At 38.0% G+C, this 19,588-nt stretch overlaps 1 protein-coding gene across 1 annotated transcript in view; it reads left to right on the forward strand.

Annotated features, from left to right (window-relative positions):
- IARS2 (isoleucyl-tRNA synthetase 2, mitochondrial) overlaps nucleotides 1-19,588 on the forward strand; it is a 59,375-nt gene that overhangs the window by 31,786 nt on the left and 8,001 nt on the right. The window contains exons 12-17 of the mRNA XM_029933406.1: nucleotides 1,971-2,131; nucleotides 11,522-11,624; nucleotides 12,447-12,540; nucleotides 17,615-17,723; nucleotides 17,793-17,915; nucleotides 18,237-18,327. Coding sequence (XP_029789266.1) covers nucleotides 1,971-2,131; nucleotides 11,522-11,624; nucleotides 12,447-12,540; nucleotides 17,615-17,723; nucleotides 17,793-17,915; nucleotides 18,237-18,327 — 681 coding nt within the window. The remainder of the gene's footprint in view (nucleotides 1-1,970; nucleotides 2,132-11,521; nucleotides 11,625-12,446; nucleotides 12,541-17,614; nucleotides 17,724-17,792; nucleotides 17,916-18,236; nucleotides 18,328-19,588) is intronic.

The raw sequence follows: 19,588 nt of genomic DNA on the forward strand, positions 1-19,588 counted from the left end.
GAGTTTTATCATCCGTATAAAGTTGATAATAATGCCTACGTCGTGGGATAAGTGAATGAGAGCTCAGACCAGTGTCTGGCACATAGTAAACACTCAGTAAAACTCTTTAAAATCCTTTGCTTCCTTAAGATTGAAATTGCAATCCATTCTAAAAGTTGTTGCTTTAAAAAAAATTTTTTTTATGTCTGTTATTTATTTTTGAAAGACAGAGAGAAACAGTGCGAGCAGGGGAGGGTCAGAGAGAGAGGGAGACACAGAATCTGAAGCAGGCTTCAGGCTCTGAGCTAGCTGTCAGCACAGAGCCCGATGTGGGGCTCGAACCCATGAACCATGAGATCATGACCTGAGCTGAAGCCGGCGTTTAACCGACTGAGCCACCCAGGCGCCCCTAAAAGTTATTGCTTTGACTTAACAAATACTTTAAAATGGGTATTCTAAATATTAATATATATTTGAGCTCCTTCGTTCACCTTATAGTATATGTATCTTTGTGTGTGTGTTGTAAGCAACTTAATTCTATTGAATGAAGGAGCTCAAATATAGACCTGCTCACCAAGCTCATAATGAAGATATTTTATGTTACTGCTTCCTTCTTAACACATAACTGTAATGACTTGGTTTATTTGTTGGCTGGCAATTTGAAGCCCTTGCCAAAGCTATGCAAGCAATTTACATTTTCTGTATTTGTATAGAGTGGACAGCTGTGAAGTGGACTGTTTTATTGTTTGCATTCCTCTGAAGCCTGTTTTCCTTTCTTGTAAATACTTCAGCTCTGCACAGTTTTGATTGAAGAAACATCTAAGTCTGCTGCAGTATGCTGGATCCGAGTGTTTTGTTTTGTGTTTAATTCCTTTATAGACCATTTTCAGTTTCTCATTGCAGTAAAAGAATAATGTAGTCCATGTTTCTACTCCCCAAATTCAACATTAGTCAGTTTTTGGCCAATTTTATTTTTATCTGCACCCCTCCTACCACTTACCTTTTACTCCCCACCCATTGGATTATTGTGAAGCAAATTTTAGGCCTTATGTCTTCTATAAGTATTTCAGTATGTATATGTATATGAAAGATAAAGGCTATTTAAACATAATTCAAATGCCATTATTACCATCTTATAAAAGTAATAGCTATTGTGTCACAAAATCAAGTATCCAGTCTGTATTCATATTTCTGGGATTTTAAACCAGGGATGAATCGAATCGAATTGCATATGCTGCCGTTCTTCCAGTAGGTGGTGCTAGGAAGAGTTTTGGGGAGGAGATTTCTTGTAGGTCAGGTGAGGTGAGGAAAATATTTAAATCACTGTGCAAGTAGAAAAATGCTTAATTAAAAGGATAAATTTTTAAAAATGAAGTTAACATATTTGGCTTTTCTTGAGATTATTACTGAACGGTTTTATTACGTAATTCATCTTTTGGTAATTGACAAATGAAAAACAACTTCTTTGGGGGGGTTGGAGGTAGAGGGTGTTCTTGAGAGAGAGCAAGTAAATAGGAAGTTACTGTGATTTTGAGAAAATGTTTTCTGTGTTGTAAACCATCGTATGTGAAATTAGATTATATTGCAGCCCTTGTTTATCATCCTAAAACAGTAGCTTATTTTTTAAGTAATTGTTGCAATCACCTTTGAATGGATTTTAACTGTGGTTTAACAAAGTATAATACTTCAGCTCATTCTGTTATTCAGTTTTGATCTAGGGTGGTTGGAAATTAGTATAAACTCTTTTGTCGCATCCTCTAAAGGTGAAGTCTGCTCTTGATGTTATTTATTAGATCCTTTGTGGCCTTGTTTTAACTTTGCTTCATTTGCTCTGAAATCTATTTTTTTAGTTTAATTTTTTGAGTGTGGGAAGGGAGACATGTGAATGACTATAAATATCCAAAATAAAGAACTATGACAATAAATAGTGCAAGTTCTGGAAAATTTGTCCTGCTTACTCTCACTAGACTTGATTTGTGCATCAATTGCAGGAATTGTTAAAAAAAGTGAAATTTATTCCTGGATCAGCACTGAACGCCATGGTCGAAACGATGGACAGACGGCCCTACTGGTGTATATCCAGGCAGAGAGTTTGGGGGGTTCCCATCCCTGTGTTCCACCACAAGACAAAAGATGAATTCTTGATCAACAGGTAGAACTCTTTCTACTTTTTCAGCATTTTTCTTAAATGGAAACATTTTTTTAAAGTGTTATTTATTTTGAGAGAGAGCGCGGGCAAGCGGGGGAGAGGGACAGAGGGAGAGATAGAGAATCCCAAGCAGGCCCCACACTGTCAGCACAGCCCACGTGAGGCTCAATCCCATGATCATGACCCAAGCCGAAATCCAGAGTCAGACGCCTAACCCACTAGGCCACCCAGGTGCCCCAATTTTTTTCAGCATTTTGAAGTAAGCTGTGTTTTCTTCAAAAGTAGAAAAATCGTGGACTTTTGAGAACTGATATATGTTCAGTCACATATTCTAAAACAACAGTCTGAGGGGGAATAAAATATAATTTCAAAAAAATCCTTTCATGTGGTTGAAATTTTAACAACTACAGTTTTTCAGTATAGATACTTAGAAGCAGAGGCCCTGACAGTTTTTCTGTGGGATCCCTGGTTTCTGTGTGCCTAGCGTTGTGCGAGGGTCCCATGTCAGAGCCCGAAGATGACCAGCGTTCAGGAGGGGACCCGGTGTGCAGTTTCTCCCTGGCAGCCAGAGGCCCTCTCTTACTTCAGGCTGCTGTTTCAAGAGAAATGACATTGTGTAATTATTTATAGGTCCTTTAAAATTTAAGAAACTGATACATAAATGCACAAAATTACATTTATTTTAGTGATTACTTTCCCGACTACTTCTTCTCTTTTCCTTAAGGTTTTTTCTTTTTTTTCTTTTGAGAAGATAATACATGGACATAGTCAACAATATAGGGTATAAAAACTTACACGATGGAAAGAATTTTTTCCTCATCTGCACGCTAGACTCTCCTTGAGGCAGTGCCCAAGACTGACCTTGTCCCTGCTTTTCATGAGAGAACAGTCTAACGGGTTTATCTTTTGGCATATTAGGGAGGTTTTTAGTATTCAGTATTGCTTTTACTAACAAATGTGGATAGGGAAATGGTAATCATTCCATTTAGGAATGCTAGTTTTCATTTTCTTTGAGTAATTTTTAAAAATTTATTTATTTTGGGAGAGATGGAGACAGAGCAAATGGGGGAGAGGCAGGAGGAGAGGGAGACAGAGAATCCCAAGCAGGCTCTGCACTGTAAGTGTGAAGCCCAATGTGGGGCTTGAACTCAGAAACCATGAGACCATGACCTGACCCAAAACCAAGAGTCGGATGCTCTACTGACTGAGCCACCCAGGCGCCCCTGAGTAATTTGTTTTAATCTGGTTAATGGACTATTTTGAGCCCATTTTGGTAAGTATTTTCACGTTTTATTGAGGATCCAGTGAGGTTTTTGAGGGCATTGAGGCCACCAAGTAACGATTGGGAGTTCAAGAGACTGTAGACATAGAGCTGCGTGTTTCCACTTTGGGGTTTGATAGAATTCTTATAAAAAGTTTCTACTTTTCATCGTCAACGTTATCAGTATTTCGTTATGTGATCCTTTTTATGAATGCATGTATTTTAGGTTTTTCAAAATGTTGATTAAAGTGGGTTTTTTTGGTTTGTTTTAATCATCTGTAGCTACATATTAGGTAGTTCTTAGTGTTTTTTGTGTAGAAGTTCCTTTTCAATCTGAAACACACATCATATCACTGGTTCATGGGGGATCTGACACCCTACAGCGACCTCACTCAGGGAAGAACTACAGATCCTGCCTTGGGCAGATACAGCCATGAAACAGCCCATTTTCTTTATTCACAGAGGATGCAGCACCTGAATAGGGCTTTGAGGACTCGGTAGGAAATGGGGGAAAGTATTTTGCAAGTAGACAGACTCGCTGGAGCTGAGATGTGAGTGGGAAAGCCTAGCACAGATGCAGGAGCCATAATGGGACTTCTGGGCGCAGAGCAGGGTTTAGAAAGTTAAATGCTGAGAGAGGTTGGTTGGGGCAAATTGTAGTGAGTTTTGAATACTAGGTTCAGTACTTTAAATTCTTAAATAGGCATGAGGAGTGAGTATATTTTAGGAGAAGAAACTAGAGGTTGGAGGCCAGCAGGTCATTGTGAGACTTCTTCAGTATTATTACAGTTTGGAGCTAAGGCTCTTTGGCCCAAACACTGTTGCTCATGTTGTTGTTATAATTGAGAGCTCAGTCAGATGCAAACTGCTGACACCGTAATACCTTAAAGTTGACATAAATTTATACCAGTGCTGTTTAAAATTCCACACGGTAGTTTGCCTTTAAGGAATATTTCTAAGCCATTCTCATTGTTCCTTGTTTTGTGTGTGTGTGTGTGTGTGTGTGTGTGTGTGTGTGTGTGTGTTTAGAGAACAAGATTTTTAAGGAGTTTCATTGAAGTTATCGAGGTGGCTATATGTATATATTAGTAAGAAGAGGAAATTAGTCCATTTTACAATCATGACAATAAATGGCGCATAGGTTGATAGGTCACTAAGCCAGGTGAAACAAATGTGAGCTTTGTCAGAAAAACACCAGCACATTTTCATCAGGAGTTATTTATTTTCTACTTACAGTCGATATATTTACATGCTGATTGTCTTCTATGCATCTCCCATTGTGTTGCTTGCATATTAGTTGAATTCTGATTTCGAAGTAGCAGAGATATACAGAATATTGGCCTACTGAAATGACAGACAAACTTAGCTGAATTGTCTGTCAATTCATAGGTCATTTTCCTGTACACCATTTCTGAGGGATGACTCAAGATTAATCTTCTTCCACTGTTGGTTCCTTGGTGTGCCATTGCACTTAATTTAAGAAGATAGATGTTAATTCTTAATTACCTACTTGTAAGTAATTTTTTTAGATAGCGTGAAAGGTTATCTTTTTTCCTCCTTAATCAAGTCAGAATCAAGTGACCACAGTTTTCTTTCTTGGATAGATCTCTCTATTGGTAGTGAGTTGGTAATCATCAAAAGTAACAGCATCTCCACTGGACATTAGCACACAGTCCACATGGAATTGCTGTTACACTTGATAACCCCAGTAAGCCTACCTACCAGAACATTCCTTCTGCTTTTCTGGACCAAAGTCTGTAAGTTAAAGTCTTAAGTATACTTGTTTCACAAAAGAAACTCTTGATTGATTCACGTTGCAAATAAGTTTAGAAATTAGTAGATTTGAAACTCTGATGTTTAACTTTGATTTGAATTAATGTTCCCAGTTGCACTTCATACTCACATTTGTATTTGCTCAAGATACAATTGCATTTCTGACTTTAACATCATTGGTTTTCCTGAATCTATAATAGAATGCCATTATTATTTAGGTAGAAATCTATTCCTAGTTAATAAAGACAAATACTTTTTAACATAATAAAAAGGTAACATTTAGAAGCATTTCCTACCTAGGAAGGAAAAGAAGTTGTTAAATTTTGTTTATTTCAGATGATTGTATCAATTCACTATTAATGCAATAATCCATGCATTTGGGAAATTTAGCCCCTGGTTTCTGGAAATTATGAGAAATTTACTAGAAATAGTCAAGGAATTTCCAGTTCAGTTTGAGTGCTAGCTCTGCCTCCCTCTTGCTCATGTTCAATAATGATCTTTTTGGTGAAAAAATTTTATAATGTTTATTAAATGAATTATCCAAAATTGTTTCCTGTCACCTTTAAGTGTAGGGTTAAATTAAAAATAGAATTCCCGCCATCAAATTTCACTGTCTTCTAGAATTAATTTATAAATTTAGTAAATAAATTGGAAACATGTAGCCTCTTACCTCATTCTTATTCCAGTGAATTGCAGAAGAAAAGTTGTCTTACAGGCCTTAATACTGTTCCTTTAATAAAGACAAAGCACAGGAGACAGTGGAATGACAGGAACCGTTTCTTCCCTGGTTAGTAATCTTACTGCTGCTTGATTTCCGACAACGTGCTAAATAAGCCTGCAGCGCAGTTGATATCAAAGTTCAGAATGATTGGATGGTGTTATGGCTGCTCATACAACCTAGTGGATTTTCCCTGGTTGAAACCTAAGGAGGGGCATGTAATGCATGTATTTAGATAAGGCCCTTGCATAAAGTACAAAGTTTTATGATTGATTTATTGCTTTATGAAATACAGCATTAAAATGGAAGCATATATTATGTAGTGATAAGTGGCTTCACCCACTTTTATCAACAGTAATTTAATACTGATCTTTAGGTTATAAGTTAACTGTGTGCTTGTGTTAAGTATAGGATATTATTAACACGATGGGAAAACTCTTACATTTCCAAAGACACATTTTAACTTTTTCCTTGTATCTTTTTCTGAGGAATATTCACTATCACTAAGCAATGTCTCGTTTTTAAAACAATTTTGTTTAAAGTTGTTTTTACAACTTTTTAAAGCATAATTTCAGCTTCATTATGAACAATTATGCTTCTAAAATATTTATTCTTAAATAAGAAGACTAACGTCTCTTATACGAAGATAGAGTATGCAAGGATATTCCATATAGTTGATAATAAAGGCACATGATGATAGAAAAAAAGGTTTTGGAAGACTGGACATGCAGCCATGGAAAATGCTGGGTTAGCTCTTAATGGCCGCCTCGCCCCCTCTGCATGAGAACCCAGGCAGTGCAGCCCCCCAAGGACACTGGGCCTCTTCTAGGTTTTTGCCACAGCATGCTAACGACCGCCCTTCAAGCACTAGTGTCGCGTTCACTTGTTTTTGTTTTTGTTTTCCAGGTTATCCTTCCAGATTGTGTTTGAACTAATGTGAAATCTGTCTTTACTTTACAATCCAGGATAGTTACCTCAAGTTTGTATGTTGCCAGTGTAGGTTTATTTTTACTGAAAATTGTGTTTTAAAAATTTTCTGCCACAGTTTTTTTTAAGATTATTCAGAGCCTCAGAATACAAGTCAAGAGAAATTTCTTTGTGGTACCAAATCTGGACACTTAAATTTTGATTTGTTTGGATTGTGAGGGTGTTGTCTTTGAAGTCTGTATTCTTGTTTATCAAAAGTTTTGTTCAGTTTTTATCCTTGAGCTCCAGAATTGTCCTTAGCTTCTTTCCTGTTTTCAGAAATACACATAATTTAGTGTTCTAAGATCTCAGGACAGAACTGAGTTGCAGAACATAATGCTTATTAAAGTATATTTGGTTCATGGTATTTTTATATTTCATGATGTAGGGAAGCAAGTCTTGCTCTAAATATTAATGAGATTTGCTCTGTTACTTGAGGCAGAGCTTCTTCTCTTCCCTCTTTAAATTGTGTCATATTTCTGGGGCGCCTGGGTGGCTTAGACAGTTCAGCATCTGACTTCAGCCCAGGTCATGATCTCACAGCTTGTAGATTCAAGCCCCACGTCAGGCTCTGTGCTGACAGCTCGGAGCCTGGTGCCTGCTTCAGATTCTTTGTCTCCTTCTCTCCCTGCCTCTCCCCTGCTCACGCTCTGTCTCAAAAATAAATAAACATGAAAAAAAAAGTAAAATGTTTCATATTTCTTTTGAATACACCGAAAAAATTCTTCTTTTGTCCAGATTCATATACATATGTTATGAGGGAAAATATTGGTTTATTTTCTTAAAAGTGTTGTTTTACTTATGACAGCTTTTTTGAAATTAGTTTTAAAAATTGCTGCTGTATTATTTTCATTAGTGTAGATGACATTGTGTGGTTTTGTCATTTTTAATAAGTATTAGGGAAACTAAAAAAAAACCTTTCTTCCTCACTGAAACAGAGGCTTATGAGCTTTTTTAAAAAGTATATTTGCAAATACGGTGTATATAAAATGCTTTTTACAGTGAAAAATTATGTGAGTGAATTACTAATATTTATGGGAAGATGTAACAAAACTGTAATTTTAGACTAGTGATGGTTGACTAAACTTGGCGGGGGGACTTGACAGTTGCCTTAGAAACTTGACAGCTCCAAAATGGGACTCTTTCTTTATTGTTTAGTAATTTTAGTTATCATTTTAAAACCTCATTAAATTACTTATTTAAGGATATAAAAAAAAGAATGTGGTCACATTAGAGGTGAATTTGGTCTTCTTAAATGGATCTGCGTCATCTGTAATTGTAGGGTTCGTTTGGCCTTGTTTCCAACAGCTGTTCCCAGTGTTCGAAGAGACCGAAACTCAGAAAAGCAGTATGATGTATTCCTATCAGTATCTAATAATTCACAGGAGAATCTGGTCTTTGGACTCGGTGCATGTTCTGTCAGCACACGAATCTCCTGAGGTCACCCTGTTCCCTCACCGCATCTTGGGCTGAGGGCCTCATTCTGCACGGGTGATAAGTCTTCGTCGCCTTTGCTTAGCAAACCCCAGAGAACGCGAGTGTGAGTTCAGTTAGAGTTCTTGTCTTTATAGAGGAGTTAGAGAAGCTGAATGGAGAGGTAAAAACAGAATGGAACCATGACTTAGAAGATGGTTTTAAGGCCTGTCATTACCTGTGTTACTTACTTACTTAGTCTCATGACTTGAGGAACCACAGGAAGGAGCAGTGTATCTGTCAGGAGCTGCTAAATATGAATCTAATTAGGTAGTGCTTGTGGGGGCGCCTGGGTGGCATAGTCGGTTGAGCATCCAACTTTGGCTTAGGTCATGATCTCATGGTTCGTGAATTCCAGCCCCACATCAGGCTCTGTGCCTGGAGCCTGTTTCAGATTCTGTGTCTCCTTCTCTCTCTGCCCCTCCCTCACTCACAGTCTGTGTTTCTCTCTTACACATAAGTAAACTTTAAAAAAAAGTGCTTGTAAACTGCTTTGAAAAGTACAATGGTATACACAGATGCTTTTATTTTGATTGATAATGTTAATCATAGTACCATCACCATATTTCCTGTTAATAAAAAATCTTAACTGTTTGCTTTTAGTTTTGTTATTTTTTAACCTTTTTATATATAACACATTTGAAACTGTTTTGCTGTTTTATTTTACCATTTACCTAAGATTACAGTCTAATGACAACATTGTAAAAATAATTCAAAATGAAATTCATATTTAGAATTATTCTTTTCTATGAAAATTTCAGAATTGGTACGAACCTCATATCTACTGTAATTGGGAACGTGTAAATGTACTCTGCTAGTATCTCTTTAGAAGTTGTCCTTTTAGAAAAGTAACATTAGGTTATTTAGATTTTCTTTTACAGTATGTTCATATTTTCTTAACTGGTAAAATGTTCTGTGCAAACTATATAAAAAAGTAATATGTAACTAAATATTGTCATATAACTAGGTATTGCACAAAGTTTTTATGGTCTCCTATCACAAAAGTTTATCTTTACTGTTAAAGTCCATCGAAAATGTATGACTGGAAGAAATATGGACTTGTGCCCATTTTAACATTTGTTATTTGTAATTTCTTTAAAATAGATCCTGATAATAGTATACTTTTTTCATTTTATCCTTCCTACTATACCAGTTTTTTGAGCCTATCTAATAATTTGTAGTACTCATTTGATTTTTACTTTCTACCATAAATTTTTTTATAAACATTTTATCTGTGAATTTTCAGACCCAGAGAGGTAGATGATTTGCCCTTGCACAGTCATGATTAATAAGAAGCAGATCCAGATTAAGAATGTAAAGCTTTTCAGGGTGCCTGGGTAGCTCAGGTCTGACTCAGGTCATAATCCTATAGTTCATGGGTTCAAGTCCCCTGTTGGGCTCTGAGCTCACAGCCCAGAGCCTGGAGCCTGCTTCAGATTCTGTGTTTCCCTCTCCCTCTCTCTGTCCCTACTCTGCTGTGCTTGTGCATGCTCTCTTGCACGTTCTCTCTCTATTTCTTAAAAATATATAAATAAACATTAAAAAATTTTAAAGAATGTAAAGCTTTTCCTATTCACTATTCTTTCTATTTCCACTGACTCTCATGGGCTTGCAGTTCATTTTTAGTTTCTAGCATTAATGGAATGTGGTGGAAAGGATGATTCTAAAGTTAGCTTTTGTATGTGTGTCTTAATCTGTAAATACTAACATGGATTTGTGATTTAGTGGTTGGTTAACAAAATTACTCTCTAAATTTACCTGACTTCACAAAATCAGTTTGAATAAGAGCTAATGCTTATGTAATACTGATTAATACGTGCCAGACATTGTTCTAGGCATTTTATGTATAAACTTAATTAATATCCTTAATAGCTGTCTTGATGATACTATTATTATCTGCATCTTCAAAACAGATACAGAAATATTAAGTGCTATGCTCAGGATCACATAAGTAGTAAGTGGTAGAGCCAAGAATTAAACCAAAGCTGTCTGGTTCTAAGGTCCATGCTCGTGACCATTACATGTACCCTGACCCATGGAAAGCAACTGGAGGAAGTGATAATGTCAATAAAGCTGTGATAATAAGTTAAAAGTATGTTATTCCTGAACATAATGTAAATTTTCCCGAGTTTAATTTTCAAATAATTTATAACTGTTTTCCCAAAGATATCGTCAATTTCAGTATTCATTTGATATGGATTTATTGGCTTTTTACTGTATGTTAGGCTCTGTGCTTAGTTTTTCATGCATCTTAATTTGTTTACACCGCATTCTGAGGGAGATATCTAGGATTACTACTGTGTAAGTTCCATTAGTGCAGGAATCTTACCTGCCTTATCAACGGCTGTATTTCCAGTTCCTAGAACAATCTGTAAGATATTGGAGGTTCTCAATAAATATTTTTGAATAAATGAATTATATTCTCCTTAACAAAGGAGCAGCCGAGACTTAGAGAAGTTTTAGTACTTCTGCTGGTCATACATGAAGCTATAGCACTTGTGCGTTGTCGTGTGTGAGTCAGGACACAGCCTGGGTATCTGTTGTCAAAGTCCGTGCTCTAGTGCAGCATTGCCTCTTATACGGGCGGATTTGGACTCCGTCCTCTAAGTGTTGGAGGTTCATTACGATAAAAGCAGTGTTAGGAATACAGTGTGTCATAGCTGGGTCATTTCATTTAAAGAGATGAGAAGAGGGGAAAAGTCAGACCACTGAATCAGTCTAGTATTTGAAGCAGTGAATTTTGACTAATACAGTATCAGTGAGAACAGAACAAAGAAAAATCTGAGTAATATTTCAAAAGTAGATGACAAGTGGTATCTTAATTTGGGCAGACATTGGAGGGCAGGGAGAGAATTAGGAGGTTTTGAACACAGGTACCTGGATAGAAAATAGATTGGTAGAAATGGGGAAATCAGTAACTAAAACAGGCATATCAGTCTTTTTTTTTTTTAAGGGGTAGATATGATCAATTGGATTTTACTTATATTGAATTTAAGATGACAGCTGCAGCCAAGTAAACAAGTAATTGAAGATAATACTGGTAACATCTGGAGAAAAGGATAGGAAAAAACATTTTGTGAATATTGGAAAATAACTGTTCTTTTTCTTTCTTTCTTTCTTTTTCGCTAATTCTTAATTTTAAAATGTTCAGTATTTTCCCTGTAGTTAACTGAGCCATTCTGCCTTTTCCCTCCTACCACAGCCAGACCACTGAGCATATCATTAAGTTAGTGGAACAGCATGGCAGTGACGTCTGGTGGACTCATCCCCCTGAGCAGCTCCTTCCGCAGGAAGTCTTATCTCAGGTGCATTTCTGCGCGTGTTTAACAGCCTTTGTGTGTGTTGGGTGACTTAAATGAAAACACGAGGGATTCTTGAGGATTACAAAGTAGTTCTGTCATTGTGTAAAGTTAATGAGTTTATTTTGCTATAAATTAGGAGCTGGTGTAGTTTGAGAGGAGGCATTTTTGCCTAGCCATAGAAGCTTGGTGTTTAGTAATAGCAGTAGAGTAGGAAGGTTATTTGTTAACTTATTGAGGGCCAAGATTGATTTTAGCAGGTTCCGCTGACTCAGCAGATGTAGGTGTTCATGACTGGAAAGCGGTGCCTAACTTGGTACATCAGGGTTTTGTAGGATCTGCATTGAAGTTGACTGATTCCGTCACACATGAACAAAATCCAAGTTAGAAGATTATTTTAAGAAATGAAAACAGTTTATGTTAGTAAGTGTATAATCAATTGGCCACAATCACATGCAAATGAGGCAGTTGAACTAAATTGCAAAATACTTAGAAATGTTCTAAATTACATTTAAAATGTGAATTTAATGGTTGTAAGCATTTGCTTTTCCTTTTTTTAAAAAAATTTATTTGGGGGGTAGGGGCACAGAGAGAAGGAGAGAGAATCCTAAGTAGGCTCTGTGCTGTCAGCATGAAGCCTGACACAGGGCTCAATCTCATGAACCATGAGATCCTGACCTGAGCCAAAATCAAAAATTGGATCCTAAACTAACTGAGCCACCCAGGCTCCCCATCATTTTATTCTCTTGAGACTTTCTCTTTTGGCTTTTTTTATTGTACATATTGTGATCTTTGAATAATTAAAATGTTTTCACACTGTCTTACAAGGTCGGTGGTCCTGACGCCTTGGAGTATGTGCCTGGTCAGGATATTTTGGACATCTGGTTTGACAGCGGGACGTCATGGTCTTGTGTTCTTCCAGGTAATTTTAAATAATGGATTATATACCTACTATGTACCTATAAAGTTATTCAGAGGAAAGCGGAGAGTATTTTTTTTTCTTTATTTGGAAGGAAATCTATGACGATTTTAAGGCTCTTGGAGATCACTTAATCCAAAGATGTCAAAACTTTTTTTTTTTCAAATGAAATTTTATATAGATCCACAATACATAAGGTGGATAAAAATGGAAATTTCTTCCTTCTCTCAACCAACTCTTCTTCTTGACACACTTAACAACCCATGGTATTAGCTCTGTGAAGTTTAGAAATCATTGAAATGATCTGACCCCCATCATTTTTCAGAAGAGGAAATGAGATGAGATTAGAGCCAAATTAGGTGATTGTCGCATAGTTTAGAGTCAGACTAGACTAGGACTCAGGTACCCTATTTTCTGGTTCTCAGTTTTCTTATACGACCTTGTCTTTTCACAGCTCTTTCCCCCTGTACACAGGTAGCTGACTAATTCTATACTTACAGGGCACACACTTGACTCACTAAATAGAGGGAAGGGAGAGACCAGGTGGGCGGTGGACGGGAAAAGGAGGAGAAGGTGCACATTCCAGGTTGTGTGTTGCTGCTTAAGACTATATCCTTAAGGATACCAAGTGAACAGCAGAGGAAAAACAGAGTAAAGCCCACCATCGCTGTGAAGTTAAAGACAGGAACGAGGTGGGGATGGATCAGACGCTGCTTCACACTGCTGCTAAATGCCAACCTGGGCCCAAGAGATTTTGCTTTCTGGAGCGAGAGAATGTGGGAAAATAGCTTATCTTTGCATCTGGCCATTATTACGGGATTGAAAGGGATTGTCCCCAAGTTTTACTGAGGCCTTACTACTGAGAGGGAATACATCTGATTCCTGGTGGGTAAATATGTTCATTTGGCCCTTTCTAATAGCTTAGGAAATTTATCCATGTAAATTCATGTTTCCTCTGTATTACAGCTAAAATGTACATAGTAATTCATAATGGCCATGTATAAATTATATATTAAAATCTTATAATTTTCAGAATTATTATTTTATAAGTTTCTCCTACCACATCTAAGAGAAAATACTACAAGTTTAATTATTTTGCTTTCCTAAATTATATTGAAAATACAAGTGAGGACCACTACATAAGGTAGGTGGGGAAAGTAGTATCATAAATAGGGAGAAGAGTTACTTACCTCCTACCACATTGGGGCGGCCTCCTGAATTTCAGTAAGAGTGCGCCATGTGCAAAATCATGTTTATATAAAATATTTCAAAGTTTATTAACCTTTTTGACCTTGAGAATTGCTGCTTTGAGCGTTGTTGCATTTTAATTTCAGAAGTGGTTGCACAATACTCTGCTCAGCAAGGACATGTTCTACTTAGAGATATTGTTAAACTGCTTGAAAACCCGTTGAAACCTTTCTGTGCTGCTGACCGTGGTGCTGATAGAAGTATAGTTCTGTTCCTTCTAGTTAATGATATTCGTAACTAAATATTTGTGAAAGAAATACTTTATTAAATGAAGGTAGTGGTAAAATTGCATTTAAGCAGTAAACCATTTTTTTCTGTCATGTGTAGATAATTAATTCAGAGAAGGAAAACTGATTTGTCATTTAAACATGTATGTTACCAGAACTTAAATATGCTACGTTCACAGATAAATGCACAAGACACATGACTCATGTTAGACTGTAGTTTCTCCTTTTCCCTGAGGTGTCGCATTCCTTTTCCTCCTCTTCCTCTAAATCAATCAGTCAAGCATGGTGTGAGGTTAGTCAGTAAGAATTAGATTAATTGGCTTGTATGTTATCCTATTTACCTCTAAGCATTTATTCTTTTTTAGTAAAATATTTTCAAAAGACAGGGAGAAAGAAGGAAGTGGGCAAGAGCCAAGATACTAAGTGAATTCATAGTTTAAAAAGCCATAAAGCAAACTTTCCTTAAAAGAGAGAAAGAGCAAGGGAGAGAAGGCTTTCCTGAGAAGGGTTGTTTTACTTTTCATTCTCAAATGCTTATATTAATTGTAATAAATGATTCAGTGTCTGCTTATTTCCTTCAAGTATGTTACTGCAAAATAAAATAAACTTGATTTTGAGTTTAAGTTAGCTACCGGTCTTCATCAGTAAGATGAATTTGGTGATTATAGCATATGTAACTGGTTTTATTTTTTGCTGACAAGCTTTACAACAGTGAAAGAGATTTGGCTTATGAATTTTAACACCAGGTCAAGTACCTCTTTCATTGCGAGTTCAAGGTCAATGGTACTTAAACTGAAACTTGATTCCTTTCTGAGAGGGAATGGCATTTTTAAGTGAATCATTTCTAAAGCATTCTTTAAACATCTACCAAAGGCATTAATTATTGCAGTGACTTAAAAAGAATGCTATTCAAAAATTTTTAGTAAATTTTATTTCTTAGAATCATTCTGAGGAAATTCCAGAGATCCTGTACACTATGCTTCCCTTCGCCCAGAGCCCCCCCCCTGCCTTCAGCCCACACGACAGTGGTATATCAGTCACTGTTCATGGGCCTACATTGACACACCCCGATCGCCCATCGCCCATGGTTCACATCAGGGCTCGCCCTGTGGGTTCGGACAAATGCACGATGACATGTACCCAGCACCATGGTATCACACAGAGTAGCTTCGCTGCACTAGAAATCTGCTGCACCTGGTCCTCCCTTCTTCCCAGCTGACCCCTGGCAGCCACGACCTCTTTACTCTCCATAGCTGTGCCTTCTCCAGAATGTCATAGAGTTGGAGGCACACAGGATGTAGCTGTTTGGATCGACGTCTTTTACTTCATGTCTTTTCCTGGCTCAGTAGCTCATTCTTCATAGTGCGAAGGAACGCCCCCGTCTGCTTGTGTACCCATCCCCGCGAAGTGACTCGTGGTTTAAAATACTTAGTCTGCTTCGTTTCTCTTCGTCTTTTTAACAAAGAGAAACAAAGTACATAGAAAAAAGATCACTTTTTGAAAGAGAAACTATATTTACAGTTTAGATTTACAAAGGACTTTTTTTTTTAAAGATCACCTTTTTAAGAGCAAAGATGATACTTTAAAAATAGCCTAATTTTTAAATTAATGATTATATTTTAACATTTTTTACAAATTATTTTTGGCTTAAATTATCTTCAGGTGTTACATTGGTTGAGCAGTAGTTTTGGCAAATATGTGCTGTGCTGGTTCTGCAGCTTGCCTTCTTAGATACAGTAATCTTGCTCGAACTCTATCAGTTCAGCTAAGTTAAAGTTAGCAATGAAATTAAAGACTACTCGATTTTTTGGGCTGATTTTGCTTGAGAGTTTTTTTTTTTTAAACACTGTAATTAGTTTATTCTTTATTTACTACCATCCTAAATCATAATCTTAGAGGTACTGAATAGTTTATAATTTTTAGAATTTTCCTAAGAGAGAAAGTTACTGTAATAGAAATATTAACCTTTTGCCCCATGGTTAATTGCTATTTTTCCTGGAATGTTACAATACCCAAGTTTATTTCTCATGTTTTCTTTTACTTAACCGTCTATTTAGGGAAGAAAGAGAGGAAAGAAGAGTGAAAAATAGGTAGAAAAAAATTGACACCATTCCTCCCTCGTGCACACTGCTGTTGGAATGTATTTTGGCACAGACGTACCAAACGGAAGGATTTTTGCATTATGCATGAAAAGCTTTGGAGTGGTTTTCTGTCCTTTGACCAAAAAACTCTATTGATGGGCATCTCTCAGATCTGGGGCGCCTGGTGGCTCAGTTATTTAAGTGTCCAGCTCTTGGTTTGGGCTCAGGTCATGATCTCTCACACAGTTTGTCAGTTTGGGCCCCTGTGTTGGGCTCTGAACTAACAATGCTGAGCCTGCTTGGGGTTCTCTCTCTCTCTTTCTCTCTCTCTGTCCCTCCCCTGTTTGCACACACTGTCTCTCTCAAAATAAACATTTAAAAAAATTAAGAGGAAGGTAGAGAGATTTTCCATATACCTCCTGTCCCCACAAATGCACACTCTCTCTCCTTATCTACGTCCCCTACCAGAGCGGGACGTTTGTGACAGTAGATGAGCCTGCAGCAACACATCCTGACCACCCAAAGTCCACAGTTTACGCTAACGGTTCCTGTGGGTGTCACACATGTTACGGGTTTGGACAAATGGATAATGGACATGTACCATCAGTATGGTATCACACAGAGTATTGTCACTGTCTTAGAAATCCTCTGCTCTGCATTCATCCCTCCTACCCCGACCCCTCATCACTCACCCCAGCCCCTGGCTCGCATGGCTTTTTTATCATTTGTCCATCTTTGACTGGGTCATTGTCAAATTAGAAGTTAATAACTTGCCCTTTTTAAAAGACTCTTTTTTCTGATTAATTTCTTGGTTAAATGTATTCCAGTGCCAGATTGTCTGGGTTCAGAATCCCTCTCTACTGCTTACTGTCTCCAGAAACTTGGACAAGTTATAGAACATCTCAGTGTTTCACGTTCCTCATCTGTGAAATGGGGATGATGATAATACCTACCTTATAGAGTAACTGTGAGAATCACAGTTACCGTAAAGTCATCAGATACTCTTTTTCATGAGAGACTTAAGTGGAAATATTGGTATTGGTAATTATTAATCAGTCACTTTTAAAATTTTTAAATGTTTATCATTTTTGAGAGAGAAAGAAGAGCATGAGTGGGGGAGGAGCAGAGAGACAGGGGGACAGAGGATCTGAGGCAGGCTCTGCATGGACACCAGAGAGCCCAATGTGGGGCTCGAACCACAAACTGCAAGATCATGACCTGAGCTGATGTTAGATGCTCAACTGACTGAGCCACCCAGGCATCCCAAGTCAGTCCCTAATTTAGGAAGTGTTTTCGTTAGTTCTAGTTTAGGAGATCAAACTCCAGTGTTGATTCTCTTTCTCTTGATGAATCAGTGGGCAGTGAGGGTGATAGTTCAGGTGACTGAATCTCACCGTGAGGCAGCGCATGATACAAGAAATAAATAACTTTGATGATTTTGACAGTTTGATACATATTTCTTTTCATTTTCCTATTTTAATTAACTTAAATTTCTCTGTTTTTTTAATATTTACTTTTGAGGTACTGACCAAAGAGCAGATTTGTACTTGGAAGGAAAAGACCAGCTTGGTGGTTGGTTTCAGTCTTCTTTACTAACGAGCGTGGCAACAAGGAAAAAAGCGCCTTTTAAGTAAGTGTTGAAGCCGAGCTAAGCGCGTCCTTGCGCCGTGAGGACCTGTGCCAGCCCTGTGCCGGGCAGCGGTGCGCCGGGCCCCGCACGGCTGTGCCTCGTGATGCTGTGGAACGTTGGGCGTGATGGGCCCGGGCCCTGCGGGGACGCGGCGCCTGCAGCCGTGGTGGGAACGTGGGAACGGCGGGCGAAGTAGGATCGCAGGTGGAGCCTGAAGATGGGCCTGAACCTGCGGCCTCGTGACACACGTGAGGAGCTGCTGACGGCCGAACAGAGAAGGTGCTGTCGTGCGATGGACTCTGCTCCCGGAGAAGAGGCCATGAAGATTGTGGAAAGACAGTGAAGGATTCAGAGGATCACGTCAGCCTAGGTGGAAAGCAGCGGCAGGGCTTGAGGGCACGGGCTCCAGTTTTGAAAGTAGGAGTCCGGTGGGTAAAACGGTGTAAAGTATCGTGCGCTGCACAGAGGTCGTAGGTGAAAGGCAGCCTCAGGCTTCACTGTTGTGTCTTTAAGAAATGGCCCAGCCACCCTCACCGTCAGCAGCCCTCGGCGTCGAGGCTGGAGCCTCCCCCAGCACGGACCTTACAGTTTGCTAAAAGCTCAGGTGATACTTAGCGCTTCTTAGCAATAAAGGATTTCTTAATTAAGATATGTACGTAATTTTTTTTAGACATAATGCTTTTGAACACATAATAGACTGCAATAGTGTAGATGTAACTTTTATATAAACTACATAAAAAAATCAATTTGACTCGCTTTATTATGAGTCTGGAGCCAGACCTGCAGTGTCCCCGAGTTATGCCTGGGTAAGACAAAACACCTCCTTTACTAGCTCAGTCTCTTGTTTCATGAGAGAAGTCAGTTTGAAGTCAAAAGGGAAAAAAAAAAAAGAGAAAAGACAACAATATGGAGAAGTCTTGTGACCAATACAGACCGTCATTCCCACCAATGAAAAATCAGCAGTGACTGGAGGAGTGGGGAAATCTCCGAAGGGCTAGATCTTGAAATACGGGGAGCGGTGACGTGGAAGAACGTAGAGAATGGTACTCTGTGTTGATGGAAGCCGGCCTGAGGTCACAGGTCCATATATCTGTAATAGCCGCAAGTGGCTAATGAACTGGAGAAACATTCTTGTAGTGAGTTTTGTTAAATTAGGTATTAAGTTACAGATCATTGATTTTCCTTATTCAAGTGTATAGATAATCAGAAAAATTTTTGAATAGTGTAAGGTTTTTACTATCTTACAGTGAGAACCCACCCCAGAACAATTTACATGTGAAAGTTTCTTGTATAACATGCTTTTATTTTATTTATTTATTTATTTTTTAAGGATTGTATTTTTTTTTTAAGTAGTCTCTACATCCAACATGGGGCTCGAACCTACAGCCCTGAGATTGAGTTGCACTCTCCCTGACGGAGCCAGACGCCACTATAACATGCTTTTACAAGCCAATAGAGGGGCGCCTGGGTGGCGTGGTCAGCTAAGCATCCAACTTCGGCTCAGGTCATGATCTCACAGTTCGTGGGTTCAAGCCCCACATAGGGCTCTGTGCTGAATGTTTGCTCAGAGCCTGGAGCCTGCTTCAGATTCTGTACCTCCTTCTCTCTCTGTCCCTTCTCCACTTTAGCTCTATCTCTCAAAAATAAATGTGAAAAAAAAATCAAAAAGTCAATAGAACGGCAGATGTATTTTTTTCAAATTATCTTTTTGAAGATGTTTTGAAGTGATAACCTGCTTTTTTTAAGACGTAAGAATACATAATAAGACATTATTTCTGGTTAGTTTTAATGACCAAGGTTGAGACATCATCATAAATGCTCAGGAAATATTTGTGTAGTGAATGTAAACATAAACTTTTTCTATG

This window comes from Suricata suricatta, chromosome 3, assembly GCF_006229205.1.
Source record: "Suricata suricatta isolate VVHF042 chromosome 3, meerkat_22Aug2017_6uvM2_HiC, whole genome shotgun sequence".
NCBI classification, from domain to species: domain Eukaryota; kingdom Metazoa; phylum Chordata; class Mammalia; order Carnivora; family Herpestidae; genus Suricata; species Suricata suricatta.